Raw genomic sequence first — 21,806 nt, 5'->3', positions numbered from 1 at the left:
AAATGATCATTACTCTAGCCAAAAAAAATCATCATTAGAAACAAAAAAATATTTGGATTTTTTGGGAATAAAAAGGCCAAACACACAACTCACCTCGACAAGTGTTTGATAGGAAATGATAAAAGCATGCATGCAGGCACACATTTCTTGGTTTCAATGTGCAATCGAATCGAGCATGTTCATCCACTGCCCATTTCTACATGTACCGACTTTTAATGTGAATATAGAATTTTTTTTTGTTTTTGGACGAAAATACATCAATCCGCGACTTCTTTGGAAAAAATTTTTGAAAAAAAATGTTTGAATTACAAAAAATTCGACATTCTTTATTCGAATTAATGGATAAAAATATTTTTAAACTTCAGTTTTTTATAACAAAAATTATTCCGCATGATTTTTTATACTGGGAAGGTGTCCTAAGATGGTCATCATTTTCTTGGTTTAAAATGTGATCAGGAAAAAAAAAGTGTAGCTAAAACAACTTACCCAATGAGAACATTCATGTTTGGTTCACCATTCTTCAGCCACGGATTTGGAGCCTATGGATCAACGAAAATCAAAAAACAAAAAAAATCTTAGTTTGCTTTCGTAAATAGGAACTTTTTTTAAGGAAAAAATAGTGTATTTCAATCAGTAAAAAAATTGGATATCATGAATATATAGTTCATAATAGGTGTCAGAAATTTTTTTCAAAAAATAATGGCATCATTATTGATGTTGTTAATAAATGAACAAATTTCAAATGAATTCTTACATTTTTAGGATTGTTTGTTGGTTGACCAGAGAGACAAGAAACATCTATTTAGGAATAAAATTTTCAAAACAAAAAACGGATAAGTATACATTAAGGAAACCAAAAAAGAAAATGTTATTTGAAACACAATAATTTTCAGTTTATTGGGACAAATAATCTTTGAAAATATTAATCATTTAAATGATCATTACTCTAGCCAAAAAAAATCATCATAAGAAACAAAAAAAATATTTGGATTTTTTGGAATAAAACAACCAAACACACAACTCCACCTCGACAAGTGTTTGATAGGAAATGATAAAAAGCATGCATGCAGGCACATTTTCTTGGTTTCCAATTCGTTTCAATGTGCAATCGAATCGAGCATGTTCATCCACTGCCCATTTCTACATGTACCGACTTTTAATGTGAATATAGAATTTTTTTTTTTGTTTTTGGACGAAAATACATCAATCCGCGACTTCTTTGGAAAAATTTTTTGGAAAAAATGTTTGAATTACAAAAAATTCGACATTCTTTATTCGAATTAATCAATAAAAAAATTGAAATTGAAACTAATAAACATCGATATCAAGGTTTTATGATCAATATTGATCCTGTTACTTTGACTATTCTTATCTACAATAATGATGATATTGATCAAATTTTAATGATTTTTTATCATTCAATCAAATCAATAAAACCTATTGCTAATTGTGATGAAATTTTCAATCAAAATTTTCAAAAATTTTGTGATAAATTTTTCCAAACATCAAATGTAAATCCCAATGAAATTGATACGAATGAAAATATGAAAAATAGTCGTCAAAAATTGTTGGATATTTTTGCAAAAAATAATGTTCCCGTTGAAGAAATTGATCAAACATTAATAGCTGCATATTATGTTTGTATTGATCCACCATATACATTGAATGATTGTAAATCATCAAATATGATTGTATTGGATAGAATTAAATCAATTATTGAACAAAATTGATTGATATTTTTTATTTTTTAATTGTATAAAAAATGAAAATGTTATATTTGTAATGAAATGTTTGTAAATTTTCAAAAATAATAAAATGATTTATTTTTAATAAATATCTCTTCGTTATAGAAAACGAACAATGATGAATTTTTTGTTTCTTTCTTCTATCGACTACGTTTAAAAAAACTTCGACGTTTCTTTTTTGTTTTTTCATTATTCAAACTTCCAATATCATCTTGATCGAAACTTTTCATGGTTGGTAATCCAATTGGATGATCATTTTTAGCATAAATTGAATCTTCTTTTATGGGCATCATATTAGCCGGTAAACTGCCATATTTATTGATTTTTGGTCTTGATGTTTCGGGTGATGGAACTGAATAAATTAAAAAAAAGCAATTAGTCAAATGTAATCAATTATTTCATCATTACTTACAGTATGATTTATCATCAGATGAATTTGTTTCATTATTTTGTTCATTATTATTAGATTTGTTATCGATTTGTTGTTGATTAAGTGATTGTGGTGAATTTTCATGATTTGTTGAATGAATATCAGGCAATGATGTTAATGATGATTTATGGCTTGATGAAGAACTATCTGAAACATTATTAGCACCACCATTTTGTGATGAACCAATTAAATCGGTTGATGATTGTTGTGATGGTACAAAATTTTTATAATCAATCAATTGATCAGATGGTGGAAGTGATGCACGAAAAGTAATAGCACTAATCCATTCACGAAGTCTATCTTCATCACTGGTTATAAACAAATATTTACACATATTTGTCATTTCAATACTGAAAACATGTTTTTTCTGTTTATATTCAATTTTTTCACATTTAGCATTTAATATGGAAAGTGGTGCTGAAGCTGCTGAATTTTTATTGAAAGCATTTTTATCTTTAAAAAAACATAATAAATGACCACAAAGAACAGTGTAATAAGTTTTCCATGTTCGAGATTCAGCTTTTTTTCCACCCGATTCAAAAAGATGTTTACGTTCCAACATTCCTTTACAGGAAAATTGCGGTAAATTCGGTGTAAGTGGTTTGATTTTTGGATATTTTTTCACAAACGAAAAACTTGCATATCTTCGTGGTGTTTTCGTTGATGATGATGATGATTGTTTTGATGACATTAATTTACTTTTATTTGCATTGTTTTCATAATATTTTGATTCTTCATCACTACGACGGAAAAGTATACGTTTCTGTTCTTCTTCCATTCTTTTTTCTTTTTCTTGTCTTAATAATTCAGCTGCTTTTTGTTCTTCTTCTTCACGTTTAAGATTTTCAAAATATTTTTCCATCAATGTTATTCTTTCAATTTTATTCAATTTTTCCAATTGTGTTGTAATTGTTTTTTCAAATTCTTCATGTTTTATTAATAATTCTTCAACATCGCTAATTGAATCACCAAAATTATTATCATCAATATAATTATGATTAGCATTAATCCATTTTTCCATTTGTTCAACATCACGAACAAAATGCCTTGCATCAACATTATATTCATATAAAGTTAATCTTTTTTGCCATGTTAAAACCAAATTATCATAAGCATTTTTCATTCTTTCATTACGTTGTTCGATTTCTTTAGACATTATATGTCCTTCTGAAATAATTCTTTTACCAGTAGCCAGAATTTCTTCAACATTTTTATTTTTCAATTTAATTTCCGTTTCATATTCTTGATGTCTGGATAATTGTTGTTCAGCTGCCATAACATCCGAAACAAGTTTATCATCAGCCGTTATTAATGCTTGCATTTCATTGATCCATGTTAATAATTCCATACATTGATCAAAATATGATTGACTATTTTCAATTTGTATTAAATTTGCTTTATGTAATTTGGTTTTCATATTAAGATCATCCCAAACTTCTTTTACTTCATTTTTACGTTCTTCAATCTGATCTTTAACATTATCAAATGAATCGATTAATTTATCTGCTTCAACATATAATGTTTCTACTTGTTCACGAACAGCATTCAAATCATGTTCAAATCCTTCTAGTTTATGAATTTTCGCTTTAATCGTATTGATATCATCAAATTTTGAATTAACTTCATCAAAAATAGTACTTGATTCTTTTTCACGTATCCATGAAACAGTTTCATCAGCACTACGACAAAAACGATGAACTTCTTCAGCACTTTGTAACAGTTCTTGTCGATGAGCAGCCATTTTTTTCAATTGATTCCATGAAGATTGTATTTCTTTTAATTTTTCTTCCGAATTTTGAACATTTTCAGCTTGTTTTTCCAATATTTTTACACGTTCTTCATTCGACATAATAAATGAAATAAATGTATTGAATTGTTGAATAAGACTTTCAATATGTTCAACATCTTGACCATAATCTTCAGAATTTGCAATAATTTGTTGATCTTTAATCCATGAAATTAATTCATCAGCTTCACGTTCAAATGAATAATATAAGCTACGTTGTGATAAAGTTTGTCTTTTCTTTTTTATTTCTTCAGAAAATTGATTAAATTTTTCAACAAGACCATCTAATTTTTGTTTGATTTCATTACTTTCACTATGATTTTTGTCTATCAATTGATTCGATTGTTGAATCAATTTAGCCATCGAATTGGAATTAAAACGTTCAGATTCATTGCTTATAGCTTCTAATCTTTTCAACAACATTGATACAGATTCTTCATCACGACCATTATCATCATTCAATAAAAAGGAATTTTTTTCATTGATCCAGCTTTCAGCTTCAACAACATCCGAATAAAATTGATGTGATTCCAATGAATCAATCAAATGCATTCGTTTCAAAGCAAAAGCATCTTTTAGATATTGTATTTTTTTCTGCAGTTCATTTGTTAAAAATTTTATATCTTCCAGATTAGATCCTTCAGCTTTTAATAGGCTATGTCCTTTTGAAACAAGTGCACTTAATTGAATTTCTCTTGTTTGAATTTCTGATTCTAACATTTTATGACGTTTAATCAATCGTTGTATATCCAATACAGAATTTGTATTATCAAATTGATTCAGTTGATTTTCTTTTTCTTTGATCCAAAAAAATTCATGTTCAACATCATTTTTAAATTGAAAAAATTTATGATAATCTTCAAGTATTTCACGACGACGATCAATTGGTTTTTGTATATCATTAAAACGTTTGATAACTTGATTACCTAGATTCAAAACAAAACAAAAAATTAAGATTTTTGGATTCATCAAAAACTAAGGATTTAAAAACTAACCTTTTTCTTCAATTTCATCAATTTGAAAATGATTATTTTGTTGAAAATGTGCCAATTGATCTTTAATATTTTCAACATTTTCATTATGATTATGGACATCATTTTCAAGTAATTCATGTTTTTTCAATAAATTACGTACACTAGATAAATCTTTACCATTATCCTTATCGTTTAGAATTGCTTCAATATCTTTGATCCAAGATGAAAGAACATCGCAAAGACGAAAAAATTGTAATGCTTGATAGGCTTCATTCAGACGATTACGTTTGAATGCAGTACTTTCATTCAATTGACGATTTAATTTTTTAATATTATCCAAATTAATTTTAATTTCTTCCGAACGAAAATGTAAATTATTAATTAGGCTATCACCTTCATTTAATAATTCATCGATTCGTTCTTTATTCGAATTGATTTCAGCTTCAAATGCTGCATGTTTTTGTTTTTTCGATAACAAATTGATTGATTCACGATATGATTCATCATTGGCAACTTTGATTTTTTCCACAAGCCAACCATAAATTTCATTATAACTTTGTAAAAATTTAAAATAAAGTTTAGAATTTTCTAGTTTATTTTTTCGAATTTTTGCCAATTCAAAAAGTTTATCTCGTCTTTCCAAAATTTCACCATTTTTCATTTGAATATTATGCAAATCAAAATGTTTTTGTTCAATAAGTTCTTGAGCAAATGTTGATAGTTCAATTATTCGTTGTTGTCCAGCAAATGATTGAACAAATGAATCATGTTTTTTAAGTAAATCTTCTACAGCTATTAAATTTGAACCAAGATCTTCATTCGTAAGAAATGCTTCTTTCAAAGTTAACCATGAATCCGATTGTTTGTAAAGATCATTAAATTTATGTAATTGTTTACATTGTTTTAAATAATTACATTTATCATCCCAAGCTTGATCTAATTTACGTTGTAATTCATCATTTTTGTCAATGCATTCTTGTACTTTTTGTATTTGTAATTGATTTTCATTTTCATTTTGTTTCAATTCTTGTAACAAACTTAATCCATATTCTTTTAGATTTTTATTGTTTTGTTTTCGTGAAATTAATTCATCTTTAATATATTCATGATCTTGCAGTTCAATTTCAGCTTGTGAAATATTTTCCGATGTAAATGTTTTCGATAATTTTTCCGCTAAAATATTGTTTGCCCAATTTTCATATTCTTTGATTGAATCAAAAAATTTATTCAATTTTATTGCAAATTGTAATTTTTCATCTTTATTACTACATTCTTGTGATAATTTTCTTAAATTTTCTTGAATTGTTTGAATTTTTGTACGTGATTTTTCCATTAGTTCAGGATTTCGACCAATCAATCTTCGTACATCATTATCATTAATATTTTTAAAATGATTTTCAATACCATAAATATCATAACAAAGTGATACATGTTTTCGTTGTTCATTTTCCGCTAATGATAAATCTTTAGCATCACATTCTTTTGATGCAAGTAAATGTTTTTCCATTACACGTTCATTAATTTCATCAAGATCTCTATTGAGTGAATGAATTTCCAATGCATTGATTAATCTTTGTCGATAATTGGCAATTTTTTCCTGTAATTGTTTCCATTTTTCATTCAATGATAATCGTTTTTCATCAATTTGATTTTCATTTTTACATTGATTTAATAATTTATCAGCTAAATGATTGATTTGATGAATTTCATCTTCATCCACCTTTAAACCGGTACCAACATCATCCAATTTTTTCAATAATGCTTGACAATGTTCAAAATCTTCACCAGTATCATTGAATTGTATCATTAATTCTTTTTCACGAATCCATGATTCAACTAAATCAACATTTTTATTAAATTCATAAATATCTTTAGCTTCTTCAAATCCTTCACAAATATTTCGACTTAATAATTTTAATTCTTCCCATTTTTTTAAAATATCATCCAATTGTGAACGAATCTGTATTGAATGATGATGATTTTTTGTAATTAAATGTTTTGCTTTATTTTGTATAGCTGTTATACGTTCAGTATTGACATTAATTTCAGCTTCAAGTGCTTGTTGTTTTTGTAATTTTTTCAATTTTATTTCAATATCATCATTATGTTTATCACGTAATGAAATTTGTTCAATTTGAATACGTTTTTCATCAATCCATGAATCAGTTTCAATTATATCACGTTGAAATTGTGCATAAATTAAATCATCTGATAGTTGATCTTTTTTGGATAAAATTATTTGCCATAATTTTGTTTTTTTTGTTAATAAATCTTCTAAACAGATTTGTATTTGATCCGAATGATTATTATTTTTTTCCAATAATTTTGTTGCACATTCTTTTAATCCATTAAATTTTTGTTCATGTGATTCAAATAATTTAATAAATTCATTAAATTTTTTAAGATTTCTATTCACTTCTTCAGCTGTTTGTTGTTCTTGTTCTGTTTCAAATGTTTCTAAACGATTTTTAAATTGTTGACATAATTGTTCTAATTGTTTTAAATCACGTATAAATATACAATAATCAACCAATTGATCTAATGTTACATCTTTTATTTGCCATATATTATAAAGTTGATCACGTATTTTTAATAATTTTTCTGTTTGTTCTTTTATTTGATTATAAAATGGATTTTTTACCAATTTATTTGCATCTTTAACTAAAATATTAAATTCATTTTCACGTGAATCAATTTCGGATTTAATTCTTTCATGAACATTTTTAGCATTCTGTGCTTTATCAACGGGGAATATGAATGAATTTTTATTCAATTCATTTTTAATTTGTTCATCATCAATTTTCATTTCATTAATCAGATTTGTTGACCATTGTTCAAGATTTCGTACAATCGAAACAAATTGATAAAATTCATATGTATCACATAATTTTTGCCGACGAAATGTACTTAAATCTTTAAGTTTTTCCCAATAATCTAAAACTGATTTAAGTTTTTCACCAATTTGTTTAGCATTACCACCCGGATAAGCTTGTTTTAATTTAACACTATCATTAATTAAAATTTGTAATTGTGCTTCTAATGCAACCAAATCATTTTCAAATACATCATGATTACGTATCAGATTCTGTGTTGTTTGACAATCACGACCATAATCTTGATTATTAATAAATGAATATTTTTCATGTATTCTTTCATAAGCATCGGCAACATCACGATTAAATCGATGTATTTTTACTGCTGCAATAAATTTTTGTTCTTTAGTTTGTAAAAGATTCATTAAATCTTGCCATATTGTTTCAATTGTTTCACTATTATTATTATCGATTGTTGTTGTTGTTGATTGATCAGATTCTGAATTTCGTACAATAAAACGTTTTGAATTTTCCATACATTGTTTATACAGTTCTTCATTGGCCAAAATCAATCGTTTTAGATCGAAAAATTTTGCCTGTAATATAATACAATGTTCATAATCTTTACCATAATCTTCATTAAGTAAAATTTGTTGTTTTTTCTTTAACCATTCTAAAAAATCATTACTTTCTTGATAATATTCATAAAATTGTTTTAAATCAATCAATTTTAGATTACGTTCATTCGATAATTTTTGTATCTTTTTCAATTGTACATTTAAATCTTGTGCACGTTGTTTTAATAATTTTTGTTCTGGTTCATTTTTTACTGATAAACTTAAATCTTCGGATTGTCGTACTAGTTCATCGATAAGACCAGAATAAGCATCAATTTCAAGATCCATTGATTTTTGTTTTTGTAATAATTTTATCAATGTTATTTCATCATTACCATAAATTGGATTATTTAAAATATTCATTTTATCATTCAGCCATAATTCAATTTCATTACAATCTGATAAAAATTGACGAATTTTTAGATAGATTTTTAATTTTTCAATTCGATTTTCGGTTAATTGTATCAATTGATTCCAATTTGTATTCAAATCTTCTGATATTTTATTTATTTTATCACTTTCCAGATGATTCTGTTGAATAAATTCTTTGGCTTGATCAAGAATTTTCATAACATGATTTTCATGTGTATTGATTTCATTTTTTAAATTTTGTTCCAATTTTTTTAACCAATTTTGTGCATCAGTTAGATTTTGTGGTACATCATTCGATGATACAATTATTATTCGATCTTTAATCCATTGCAGTTCTGCATTAGCATCATATTCAAATTGAAAATATTCATTCAATTGTAATAATTGTTGATTTCGTTTATTCAATGGATCTTTTAGCTTTATTATCGTTGTTTTTAATTCATTATAATCACCATCATTTTCATCAGAATATTGTTGATTATGATTATCAGTTTCACCATCAGTTTGATCATCATCATCAATCGATTGTTTATCAGTTTTCATATTGTTTACTTTATTTTCCAATGTTGATAATTCTTTTTCAATTAATTTATTTTTTTGTAAAAGTTTTTTACAAGTTCTTCGATCAATTGGTAATTCATCCAAATTGATACCGGATTGAATTTCATCAAAACGATTTTGCATTGTTTGAAATGATTTTTTTCTTTCCATTTTTCTTGAAATTTGACACATTAATTTTTCATTATTTTCAATAACATTATTCAAATCGATCCATTCATTTTTAACTTTTTGTTCAATTTCATCCAATTCATTTGTAGAAATTAAATGTGAATTTTTATTCAAATCATCAAGATTATTAAGAATTTTTTCCATTTGAATACGATGTGCACGTATTTCTGCAGCTAATGTTTGATGTTTTTTCATTTTTCTTTCAATATCCGCATCATTTTTAATAATTTCTTTTCCATCAAAAAGATCTTTAACATTTTTCTGTTTGTTTTGGCACCAATTTAAAAATTCTTCAGCATCATTTTTTATTTCATGATACATTCGTGCATCATTCAATAATTTTTGTCTTAAAAATGCTTTATCTTTAAGCATTTTTCGACGTTCAATAATTTTTTTCTGTCGTTCTTTGATCAAATCAATTTCAAAATTATTATTCTGAATTAATTTATCACCAAAATCAATAAAATTATATATACGTTGATCTTGTGCATTCAGTGTATCCAAAAATCTTTCATGTCTTTTGATTAATGCATAAATATCTTGACAACTATTACCAATATCATCAAATTCTAAAAATGTTAAATCCGATCCGATAATAGTTTCAATACGATCAGCTTCCTGATTAAAACAATTCAATTCAGAACATTGTCGAAGAAAATTTGTTTTTTCAATCCATTCTTGATAGATTTGTTCATATTTTTCCGATATTTCATCAACAATTTTCAATTCATTTGGATCGATTTGATTTTTTAATTTTTCTGCTAAATTTTTTAAATCTTCAATATCATTATGTTTACCTTTTATATCAACTAAAAGATCATTATGTTCTTTAGTAATTGTTTCCAAACTTTCAACATTTTTAAATGATGGATCCATTTGATCATATTGTAATAGTTGTTTTGCATAACCATTAAGCCATGCATTAATATCGTTGGATGAATTTTTAATAATTTGTAAACCAATCATTTTATCCAACCAGCTACGTTTTTCATCCGAACATTTTTTCAATTGTTCCCATAATTGTTTCAATTCAGCTAAACGTTTATCAACTCTTGATTTTTCCAATGGATATGATGATTTTACATTTTCCGAAATTATATTCAATTTTTTCAATGAATCTGTTATCGGTATTAATTCTAATTCAAGATTTTCATGTTTTCTTTGTAATGCTTGTGCTGTTTTTAAATCTTGACCAACATCCAAATAATAATAATCATTTATTTTTTCCAATTTATCATTTATACGTTCAAGTGTTTCAGTACATGCCGAATCAAATACTTCAACCGATGTTAAACCTTCAATATTTTTACCCAATTGTTTTTGTAGAAAATTCACTTGATCCCATTTTTTTTGAATTTGTTCTTTACGTTTTTTCATTATCGACATATACATTGGTGAATTCATTTCATTCGACATTCGATTAATTTCATCCAAACGTGAACGATTAGCTAATAAATCGGTAATCATTTTTTCAAATTGTTTACTCAAATCATTTGATTGTGTTTTAGAATTTTCTTGTTGTTGATGTTGTTCTTTTTTTACGTTCATTGATTTTTCAATTGTATTTTCCATATCATTCAACCAATTTTCAAACGAATCACATTCACTATTAAAACAAAACATTTTTATCGATTCTTCTAATGATTTTCTTCGTATCTTACAAAGATCAATTAATCTTTTATAATTTGTATTTATTAACAGCCGTCTTTGTTCAACAGTATCAGCACCATAAACAATTGATAAACGACGTTTACTATGACGTCTTTTGACTATTGACGAAAGTTTTCTTTGTTGTTGTAATGGTTTTTCCATCTGTTTTCGATTTACGATTTTCGGTTCAATTTCTTTGACATAATTTGATGGCACATAAAATTGATCAGTCATCCCTTCGAAACAAACTTTCCACCAATCCGGTGTAGTTTTGGCAATCAAAATTAAAATATCACCTTTTTTTACATGAAAATTTTCTGTTGCATAATCATAAATCACATAAACTTGAGGTATTTTTTCGGAAATTTCTGTCGTTTCAGTTTCATCATTGATTTCATCGATCGTTGATTGTTCATTATCAATCGAATTATTATCAAATGAAAATTGTTGTGCACCCAAAACAAATAAACTTTCTACATCTGAATTGATCATTTTTTCCGATTGAATATTTAAACGTTCAACTTCATTTGAATATGACATAATTTCACTTTCAAGAAAATTATGTCGTTTAAGTAATGCCTGGGCAGTTTGTTCATCATTACCATAATCTTCGGATTTAGCTAGATGAATTTTTTCTTTCAACCATGATTCAGTTTCATTTGCATCTGAATAATATTGAAATGCTTCAATAATTATAGCCAATTCTTTTGATTTTGTAGCACTTATTTCTTGTAATCTTTTCCAAATTTCATATAATGCTTCTAATTTATCTTCAATAATTTTCTTTTCCATTGAATCATTTTCCATAAAAATTTGTGCTTTCTTTTCGATTATCTTAATTCTACCATCATGTGCTTTAATTTCGGCTTCAAAAACATTATGTTTTTGTTGTAAAGAAATTACACCCAATAAATCTTTACCTGGTAATATTGCCTGGCAAATATTTAATTTATCGGCTAATGTTGTTTCTTCTTCTTCAATATCTTGTAGCAAACGATAAAAATCACGAAGTTTAATCAATTTTTTTCGTTTTATCAATGATTGTTGTTTTAATGTTTCATGTAATTTTTGTAATGAATGTAAACTTTCCTGTAGATTTGGTATCTCTTTTTGTAACAATAATGATTGTTGAATTTGTTCTTGTTCTAATAATTTATTTGCATTATTAGTTAAACGTTTTACTGTTTCATCATTTGATGCGATTTGTGCTTCCAATAATGTATGTGTTTGTAAATATTCTTCAGCTGTACGCAGATGAGTAACATTAGAATCAATATTAATACGTTTGATAAGATCTAAAAATTCATTGACAATTGTTTCGATTTCGGATTTAGTACGCATAAAATTTGATGCAGTTGATAGATTTTTCTGATGCATTTCCAATATTGATATTAATTTATCCCATGAAATTTTTATTTCCTGGAAAAAATTTTCCACTTTATCAATGAAAAAATAATTTTCATTTTTCAATTCAACAGTCATTTGTTGCAATGAATCGATACGTTCTTTTCTTGATAAAATATCAGCAGAAATTGCTTCATGTTTTTTAATAGTTGCTTCAACTTGACTTAGATTATTTCCATAACGAACATCGCTTAATACTTGTATCATTTCATCAAGATAACTTTTACGAATATTACATTTTCGATAAAAACTATCAGCCATATTGTTTATTTGTTCTAAACGTCGCATTTCTTCACGTAATTTTAATTCATGACGATGTTCAGCTTTTTCCAGATCTACCCAACTTTTGTGAATATCTTGGATTAATTTTCCTTCCGGTGGTAAATATAAAACCTGACCCAATGCTTTTCTTTTGGTTTGAATATTGAACAATAAAGCTTCAATTTCACTACGTTCACGATATTTTGGCGGTTTTTCCACTGTTCTATAGTCTTTGAAACGAGCAAATTCATTTTGAATTTGATCTAAATTGGCAAATGATTCACGTTTATCTAATTGATGAATTTTCATTTGAATCCAATTGAGAAGATTAGTTGTCAAAAGTTCATAATTCAATTGAAGACGATCAATTTCCATTAATTGTGATATAATATTTGTTATACGTTTACCACTAATAAGTTCAGAATTATATTTGGCAAATGTATGATAATATGATGATACATAAGTTAAAATAGATTTTTCATCCGGTTTTTCTGTATCAACATCTTCAGGATCTAATAATGGTTGTATGGCAAGATTTTCTTGAGCAATTTTGAAAGCATTATTTAGATTTTCTATTGAATTTTTCGGATCTAATTGTTCATAATTAATCAATTCAGGACGATGTGAATGAATTAAAGCATTGAATGCCATTCCATTACGCCAACTTTGTGTAAAATCTGTAACTTTTGCATTAGGATAGCCATTAGTTTTACGTTGACACCATAATAATAATGCTTCTTTGGCTGAATGTTTTTTATCGGTATTTTCTTCCAATTGAATTTCAATATCTTGAATTTGAAAACGTAAAATTATTGTCCAAAGTAGACCTAAAATTAATGTTTTATTTCCATCGACAATATCCTCGGCACCAATACTTTCCAATTTAACTTTAGTATGTAAAAATGCTAAACATTTATTAACATTTTCAATTTTTTGTACACGTAATTTTCCATTATTTGGTTTGCCAAGTTTTTCACCACTAATTATTTCCAAAAGTTTTAATAATTTTTTACCATCAGCAAGATCAACAAATATATCATCAACTTCTAATTTGGCCTAAGAAAAAGTAAAGAAGAAAAAATTCTTATAATTAAAAAAAAACATTCATTTCAACAAAACATTCAAATACCTTTTGTATAAATGAATTCATCCATTTTGTAAATGTTTTTTTCTGTACTTTAATACGTTCTTCATGTAGTTGAACGATACGTTTTTTTTCAAATATATAAGCACTTTCATCATGTGATGAATAACTTTTTTTATGATTTTCCATTGTTTTTTTTAATCTTTATTGATTTGATCCACGCTTTTCTTCAATGAATAAAAATTGATATTTATTTTCTATAAAGGAAAAATTAGAAAAAAAATTAGAAAATTTTCACCATAAATCGATAATAATTGATAATCAAAAAAACACCTTACAACAAGAAATATATATTATCTAAATGATGAATATATTTGCTTTTTAGGAAACCTGAAGAGGAAAAAAAAGTCAAACAAAAACAAACAAATCAACATACCGACAACATCAATCATCAAAAAGCAAACATCATTAAATTTTCGTAGAAATTTTTTTTTGTCAAAGAAAAAAAAACTCCATCAATTTTTTCAAAACAAACAAACACAAAATGATGATCGCTTAACAAACAAACAAACAACAAAAAAAAATCAAACAGCAAAATTGGAATCGGAAATTATTCTTTCTTTTGATCGAATAAATCGATCAATAAACATCAAACTAAACACAAATGATGTGATTTGTAGTGGGGAAAAGAAAACACTGAATGAATGAATGAATGATATTGGAGAAAACAAACTGAATACAAAAAAAAGATAATCATCAACAACAATGATGATAAATTTTATCAAAATGACAATGACATTGATAATTTAATCGATTCAAAATCAATTGAATTGAATATCACTCAGGTATAATATGAATATATTTGAATACCTATTTGTTCACTGAACAATAATGACAATGATGATGATGATGGTTATTTGATTTTTGATCTTTTTGTTGTTGTTGTTGTTGTTGTTGTTGTTGCAAATGATAATGAAAATCATAAATTTGTTGGCTATCTAAATTGGGCGTAATAATTCTTCTTTGTTATTCGTTTAAAAGTTGGATAAACGAGATAACATCATCAATGTATGGGCGCAATTTTGTTTCGAACGTTTTTTTTTTGATTAATCCCACCGAAAGTTACTATTTTTTTTTTTTTTTTTTTTTTGTTAATAATAATGATGATTATGGTGAGTTTTGTTTTCTTTCTCTGAATGGAAATTGATCATCAAAAAAAAAATGGTTATAAATATAGCCGACAAAATTAGTCAGAAGAAAAAAAAAATTGAAGGGAGAAAAAAATCACATTTCTTTTGTTACGGGAAATTTGATTCATCCAAAAAAAAAAAATAAAAATAATAATCGATTGTATGCATCGATTGTTTGGTTTGTGTGCATCCGACTATCGATTATTCGTGATTTTTATCCAAAATATATCAAACAACATCAACCTGTATCACTAAACTGTTATCAAATCAATCTTTGTTTTTTGAATCATTAAATTTTATTGATTAATTGATTAATTAATTAATTGATAAATCCTAAAAGCTATTAATTTTCTTTTTCTTTTTCTTTTAAATTTAGATCATCATATGTGTATCGTGAGGAGGGAAAGAACTAAACAAAACTATTAAATTCAATTATGAATCGAAAAAAATGGTACAAACATCATACAACAAGTTTAATGATTTTGAAAAAAAAGGATCAACCAACCAAACAATCAACAACAAAAAAAATTTATATGTCAAATTGATATGATAGCAGCAATCAACAATCAACATCATAATTATCATCAAAGCAACATCAATGTCAAAACTTAATCCGTTTTTTTTCTATCGCCCATTTGATCATGATGATAATAATGATTATAGAACATCATAATCATCATGACAAGTTTTAAAATATATTGCAATTTCATCCTCTTCAACCAAACAAAAAAGAAATGATAACAACACAACACAACAAAAGAAAACTTTTGGATCATTGAATCCAAAAAAAAAATTTACCACCAGATTCATCATCATCATCTAATATAATAATCCCGACATTTTTTGATTAATATTTATGATATCCTTATTAACTGACTTTCGTTTTGATGTAGTAAAGACTATATTAACAACAAATGAAAGTAAAAGAAATGAAAATAGACTTTCATTTTATTGGAGTCAGTTTTGGCTTTTTCATAATTATTATCATCATCATCATCATAAAATTGGCGCCATATCATTTCATATTTGCTTTAATCTTTCTTCTTTTATTATTGCTATTATTATTACTAATAACAGAGCAAATAACATTAGAAAAAAAATTTTCAATCATCATAATTACATGGTAAAGATATAAATTTCCAGTTTGAAAAAATTTGGAAAAAAGCAAGCAACAAGTGTCAACAGAGAAAATAACATTACCTCATGGCTAATTTTCAACGGGGAAAAAAACGAGTTGATAATGAAAAAAGAATGGAAGAAAAAAAGAAGAATGTTTTTTGCAAACAAAAATGAAATTCTCATCACAAATTCACAATCGATTATTTCAAAGAATTTATTATTGTTGTTGTTATTCACACTTGTTGTTATTTCAGAAGATCAAAATCAAAAAATCAAAAATCATCCACTTGTTGAATCAATGATGATGATGATGATGATAGAAATGATCAATTTTTTATTATTATTATTATCATTTCAATAAATGATAATTATCTGGTTGCTTATAGCAATGACGATGATGTTTTTCATTTGTTTTTTTCATTGTTTTATCATCCTTGTTGTTGTTGTTATCGATGCAAATTATGATGATGATGATGATGATAGAAAAAAATATATATTTTCCACTCTGATGATGATATGTCAATATGAATTTTTGTTTATGTTTCAATCAATTGATGAAACAAAAAAAAATTAAAAACAGAAAAACAGAAACAAATAAACAACAACAACAAAACGAAAAACAATAACAAAAAAAATAAATGAAAATTTTATTAAAAACAATGTCAATGTTGGATTCAAGATATTCGTTGGTTGGTTGGTTGGTTGGCTGGTTGGTTGATTTGTTTTGCTTAATTACCTGGATTGATATTTTGTTTTCCCAAATCTCTGATATATCGCATCAATATGAACCAACCAAAAATAAAATAAAATAAAATATCAATAATAATAAAAAACCTCACCATGATTCAATCATGATCTCTCGCGTGATAAATGATTACCTCTCTCTCTCTCTCTCTTTCAGTTGGATCATGCCTTTTTTCTCCACTCTCGAAATACTAAAAAAACCAGTATGGCTATAGGAATGAAGATGCATGTGTTTGGTTGGTATGTTTGGGTAATGTTGCTGCGACTACGATCTTGTATGTATATTTGCAATGTGGCCACAAAAGCCGCCAAACAAATGCAAACAAGCAAAGATTGTATTCTTCTTCTTCAGTATTGAGTGTACCGAAATAACTTTCTTTTTTGTTGCTTCGGTTGCCTATCATCGATGGCTATGGCGATGATGACCAGTTGCCAAAAGAAGAAAAAAAAAAGAAAAAAACAGATTTTTGCATTGTAATTTCATTTGTATTAGTGGTTAGTCAGTCGATATTTTTTTTTTCTTGGTTAGCATCAAATTAATTGGCAGAAAAATGAAAATTTCCAATCATATTTAGATTGATATTTTGTTAGCAAAAAGAAAGAAAAGAAAAAAGGACAGCTGAAAATTGAATTTAACACTTTAACTTCTACATTGTTTTTTTTTCTGAATCATCTGTTTTCTGTTTCCTTGAGTTTGACCAACCAAAAAAAAATATTATCCCATCAACCATCAACAATCAATAACTTCAAGGTAGCATTCAACACTTTTGCCGTTTTGTTTCATTGTTCACACAAACAACATGAAAAAAGAAACAAAAAAAATTTTTTCACCTTCAACCAAAATAAAATGGATTATTATTATGATTTGATTTTGACAAGATTTTTATTTTTCAACAATATAGAAAGGAAAAACATTTTGAAAAACAAAACAAAATTCACGATTTAAAAACAAACAATTTTTGAAAATTAAACAGCTTGTTCAACAACATGTTGTTTAACTGTTTTATCAATAAACGATGCTTGACGGGTGAAAATTTTTCGAACTTTATCATCTTTTGTTTTGATAAGCAAAAGACCTTGATGATGATCTTTTTCCGAACCTAATATTGCATAGGAAAATTCGGAAAACGGAATGGATGAAATGATTTTCTATCGGGGGAAAAAATTGAAAAAATTGATCAAAATCAAATAGAAATTAAAAAGAAAATTCAAATATTTTTTCATTTACCGGACATTCATTGTTGATCAAATGTAGACCATTTTCATTGATACCGATTAAAATTTTTTTATCATAAAAATTTTTATGTATAAATGCATCACGAATTGATCGTTCCATTTGTGCTTCGAAAAAAAATCCACCATAACAAGGAATTGATTTACGACAAATGTCCAAATATTCCATATATAATGCAATTTCGGGATTTATTCGATCAACAACATCGTCACCACTGCCTATTTTTTCAATATCTTTTTGTAAATTCATACATGTTTTCTTTACATTCATTAACATTTTCCAACGATTCGGTGTTTTACGTAATGAATTATGATAGGATACGGTTTTTGTTTGTTTTTTTAATGTTTTATATAAATCTTTATTGATTTCGATGCTGGAACGTGATGATTCAATTGATTCATTATGTTTATCCGCCAACAACAATATTCGATTGATACGATAATCAATTTCCCATGATTTTAATAGTTCAGATATATTCAATGGATAAATATTTTTATTAATATTATCACGTGCTTCTAAATATAAAATTCGAAGTAATTTTTTATTATTAATTTTTTCTTCATCTTTTATCGATAAATATCCATTACGACCAAAACGAAATTGTACGGATGATTTTTTTGTTTTTCTTTTAAAAGTTTTAAAAATTTTTCTTTCATTTCATGTAAACAATGTCTACGATTTAATGGTAATTGAAATTTAATTAATCGATCATTGTCATTCGAAGTTGTTTCGGTAATCCAAATTGCAAAAACATTAAAAATTTCTTGATTATCATCATCATCATCGTCAACATGAATATCATAATGATTTTGACAAATTATTCGAATCAAATCGGCTGCCGTTGAATTTTCGGTTAAATTCATTTCAAAAATTCATCATTAGGAAGTTTAATTTTTTCCATTTTTTTTCACACTCCTATTAACCGATTAAAGTCGTATTAAAACTTATTTACAAAAATAAAAATTTTTGTTTACAAAAAACAAAATTTGACATAGTGATATTAGTGACACTCATCAAACAAAAATCGGAAAAAACAATAAAAGTTGCCAAGTTTATACTAAGCAAATAAACCAAAACTCAACTAATCAACTTTATAATTATCAATCACCCGAGTTACAAAATAAACAATTTGGATTTCAATCAAATCTGATAATTACGCAGCAACAACATTTTATATCATTTTTTTCGGAATAAAATTGGATAAAATATTTGAATTTGTTTTTGAGAAAATAAAAAATTTAAGAAAATAAAAGAGGAAAATAATAATAATAAAAAACTAATAACCTATGGAAAGTTTACATTTAGGTGAATTAAAGATTTTGTTTGAAAAATCAAATCAAATATTCAGATGAGGAATGAATGAAAAGAAAAAAAAACATTGATTAATTGGAAAAAAAATTAGGTGGAAACAAAAATAAATCCAATAAACTTTGAATTCAATGAAGAAATCTGATCGACATTTTTCCTTCAACATCAGTTCGTTCTAATGTTTTACAAAATTCTGAAAATGTTATATATTGATCACCATCTTTATCGGCTTCCATTATAGTACGATCGGCAATATTAGCCAATTGTTCGGTTGATATATTTGATCCGACCATCATATGTAACACTGCCAGTAATTCATCACGTGAAATTTTTTCATCACCATCTAAATCATACATTTTGAATGCAAAACGTAGTTTATCTTCACGTGAATTTAATTTGATTTCACGATTTTTTTTAATCGGACGAAATCTTGCCAATATACGCATAAATTGACGAAAATTTATTCGATCATCAAATGAATCGGTTTCGGAAAAAAATGCTTGTACAATACGATCACCAAGTGGATTAATAGCCAATTCTGGTATACGAAGAAAATCTTCACGTCCTAATGTACCATTATCACCTTTATCCAAACTAGTAAAACGGCTATACAAACGTTCGATTTGTGATGCACTAACTATTCGCGTTTTCAGATAAAAATTAAAATTAAAATTTACTCAATTAAAGAAAAAAAAACTTACATCCAGTTTCATTTTGGATTGCATTAATCTCTTCATCTTGTAACATTAATGATGATTTATTACCCATTTTTATATTTATTGATTTTTAAATGTTATCAGAATCAATATGAAAACAAAACAAAACAAAAAAACAGCTTCAACAATCAATGATGAGAAGAGAAAAACAAAATAATAAATAATCAACTGGACATTCGCATTGGGTACAACCAGAAAATTTGCAGCAAAAAAAAACAGAAAGTGATTGAATATTTTTTTTCTATCGTAGACTCTCGTCAATATACCATTACGTTGATCAATTAGACAACAACAACTTTTGAACATAAGTCAAATAACACAGAATAGACAAGAAAAAAAAATATATTACAACTACATTTGATTTGTTGTTGTTTTATTTTCACTTGTTCATATTCATTCATTCATTCATCAGCATATATACAAATCTCATCGAATGAAATGAAATAAAATGAACGAAATGTTGTAAATGTTGTTGATTATTTTATTTACACTCAGAAAAATTGTACGTCTGTCCGATGTACAGTATAAGTTAGGGGAAAAGTAAACATCGGCCAAAAAAGGCGGAGCCTAAATAAGAAAAAATTTCTCCTAACTTTCTATGCACAGTAACCTATTATTTGAACGGCATTATTTTAATGAATTTGAATTTCGCTCCAATTTTCAACTTGGTTTTCAACTTGTTCCCGGAAACTTTTTCTATGAGTATTTTTTTGTTGTTAGCAAATTTCTTTTAAAATATCAATTCAAAAATTCACCAGTAATTCATCAGTAATTGAAATAAAAGAAAAATAAATTGTTTTATTAAAACAAAAAATAAGAAATTGGTTTAAGCAAAAACAATAAATAAATAAATTTGAATTCAATTCTTTTCGTTTTTTTCCAGTTCGCAAAAGCGTTAAGTCCATTGTGAATTTCATTATGTTATGATAGTAAGGTCTTAATCTAAATGAGTAATTCAAAATTATTGAATTTGGTCCATTTAAATATTTCCATAAACGTTTCCACAATTTCACTTGAAGTTCTGTTGGTGAACCCATATATCTTGTTAACAATGACACACGACTTTGAATTCCATAACAATATCCTTAGAATAATGATCGATTATGACTTGAAAAATTCAGAAATTTCAAATACATTCTGTGGTTCACCAATCGAAAAAGACGCCACTTAAATTTGATTCTTGATTCGGTGACAATTTTAGGTTTTGTTTGAAAAATTTGAAACAAACTGTTTCATGAACAGGCATTCATTTAGGAACATTTAGCACAATGATGTTCAATGTTTTTTTCATTACATTACATTCAGAATGTTTCAATCATTGAGTATCTCGGTTGTCTTTAAGATATCCGGATCAAAATTCGTTCCATTTTGCAACAATAAATCAACTTTGAATCACCAAATTCGTTAATTATTTCCATTAAAAACTTAGTCGAATAGCCGAACTTCGTTGTGAAATGACGACGAAAAAATTAATGTGACGAAAGACACAAATGCACGTGGCGGTTGACTTAGTTCCATACAGTCGTTTCTCTTGGAACACGGTTAATTCGTTCCACTGTTGTACAAATACCGTGTTATGCGAAGAACGACTGTAATCTTCCGAAAAGAAAATCGAACATTGCAAAAAACG

At 26.4% G+C, this 21,806-nt stretch overlaps 2 protein-coding genes, 1 long non-coding RNA gene and 1 pseudogene across 3 annotated transcripts; 2 read left to right on the top strand and 2 right to left on the bottom strand.

The window, feature by feature from the left end:
- The first annotated feature begins 1,181 nt into the window (after positions 1–1,181).
- Positions 1,182–1,819, top strand: LOC142645608 (gem-associated protein 6-like). Its single transcript, XM_075822211.1, has one exon. It carries the CDS (start codon positions 1,242–1,244, stop codon positions 1,728–1,730), a length of 489 nt encoding a protein of 162 aa, XP_075678326.1. The 5' UTR covers positions 1,182–1,241; the 3' UTR covers positions 1,731–1,819.
- Positions 1,735–14,073, bottom strand: kst (spectrin beta chain, non-erythrocytic 5 kst). Its single transcript, XM_027341442.2, has 4 exons — positions 13,911–14,073; positions 4,957–13,837; positions 2,158–4,887; positions 1,735–2,097 (listed from the first exon to the last, which is right to left on the bottom strand). The coding sequence occupies exons 1-4, from the start codon at positions 14,052–14,054 to the stop codon at positions 1,886–1,888; spliced, it is 11,967 nt and encodes a 3,988-aa protein (XP_027197243.2). The 5' UTR covers positions 14,055–14,073; the 3' UTR covers positions 1,735–1,885.
- A 941-nt stretch (positions 14,074–15,014) lies between these two features.
- Positions 15,015–18,821, top strand: LOC142645609 (uncharacterized). The gene is made up of 2 exons (XR_012846697.1): positions 15,015–15,313; positions 15,432–18,821. It is a non-coding gene; the product is annotated as an uncharacterized LOC142645609 (long non-coding RNA).
- Positions 17,783–20,606, bottom strand: LOC113791598 (uncharacterized; annotated as a pseudogene).
- Positions 20,607–21,806: the final 1,200 nt, after the last annotated feature.

This window comes from Dermatophagoides pteronyssinus, unplaced genomic scaffold, assembly GCF_027571235.1.
Source record: "Dermatophagoides pteronyssinus isolate colony J.1.1.1.1 unplaced genomic scaffold, Derpt_VIB-CSIC_2022.12 sq0015, whole genome shotgun sequence".
NCBI classification, from domain to species: domain Eukaryota; kingdom Metazoa; phylum Arthropoda; class Arachnida; order Sarcoptiformes; family Pyroglyphidae; genus Dermatophagoides; species Dermatophagoides pteronyssinus.
The sequence above is the reverse complement of the archived record's forward strand: the minus strand, read 5'-3'. Positions and strand labels throughout refer to the sequence as shown.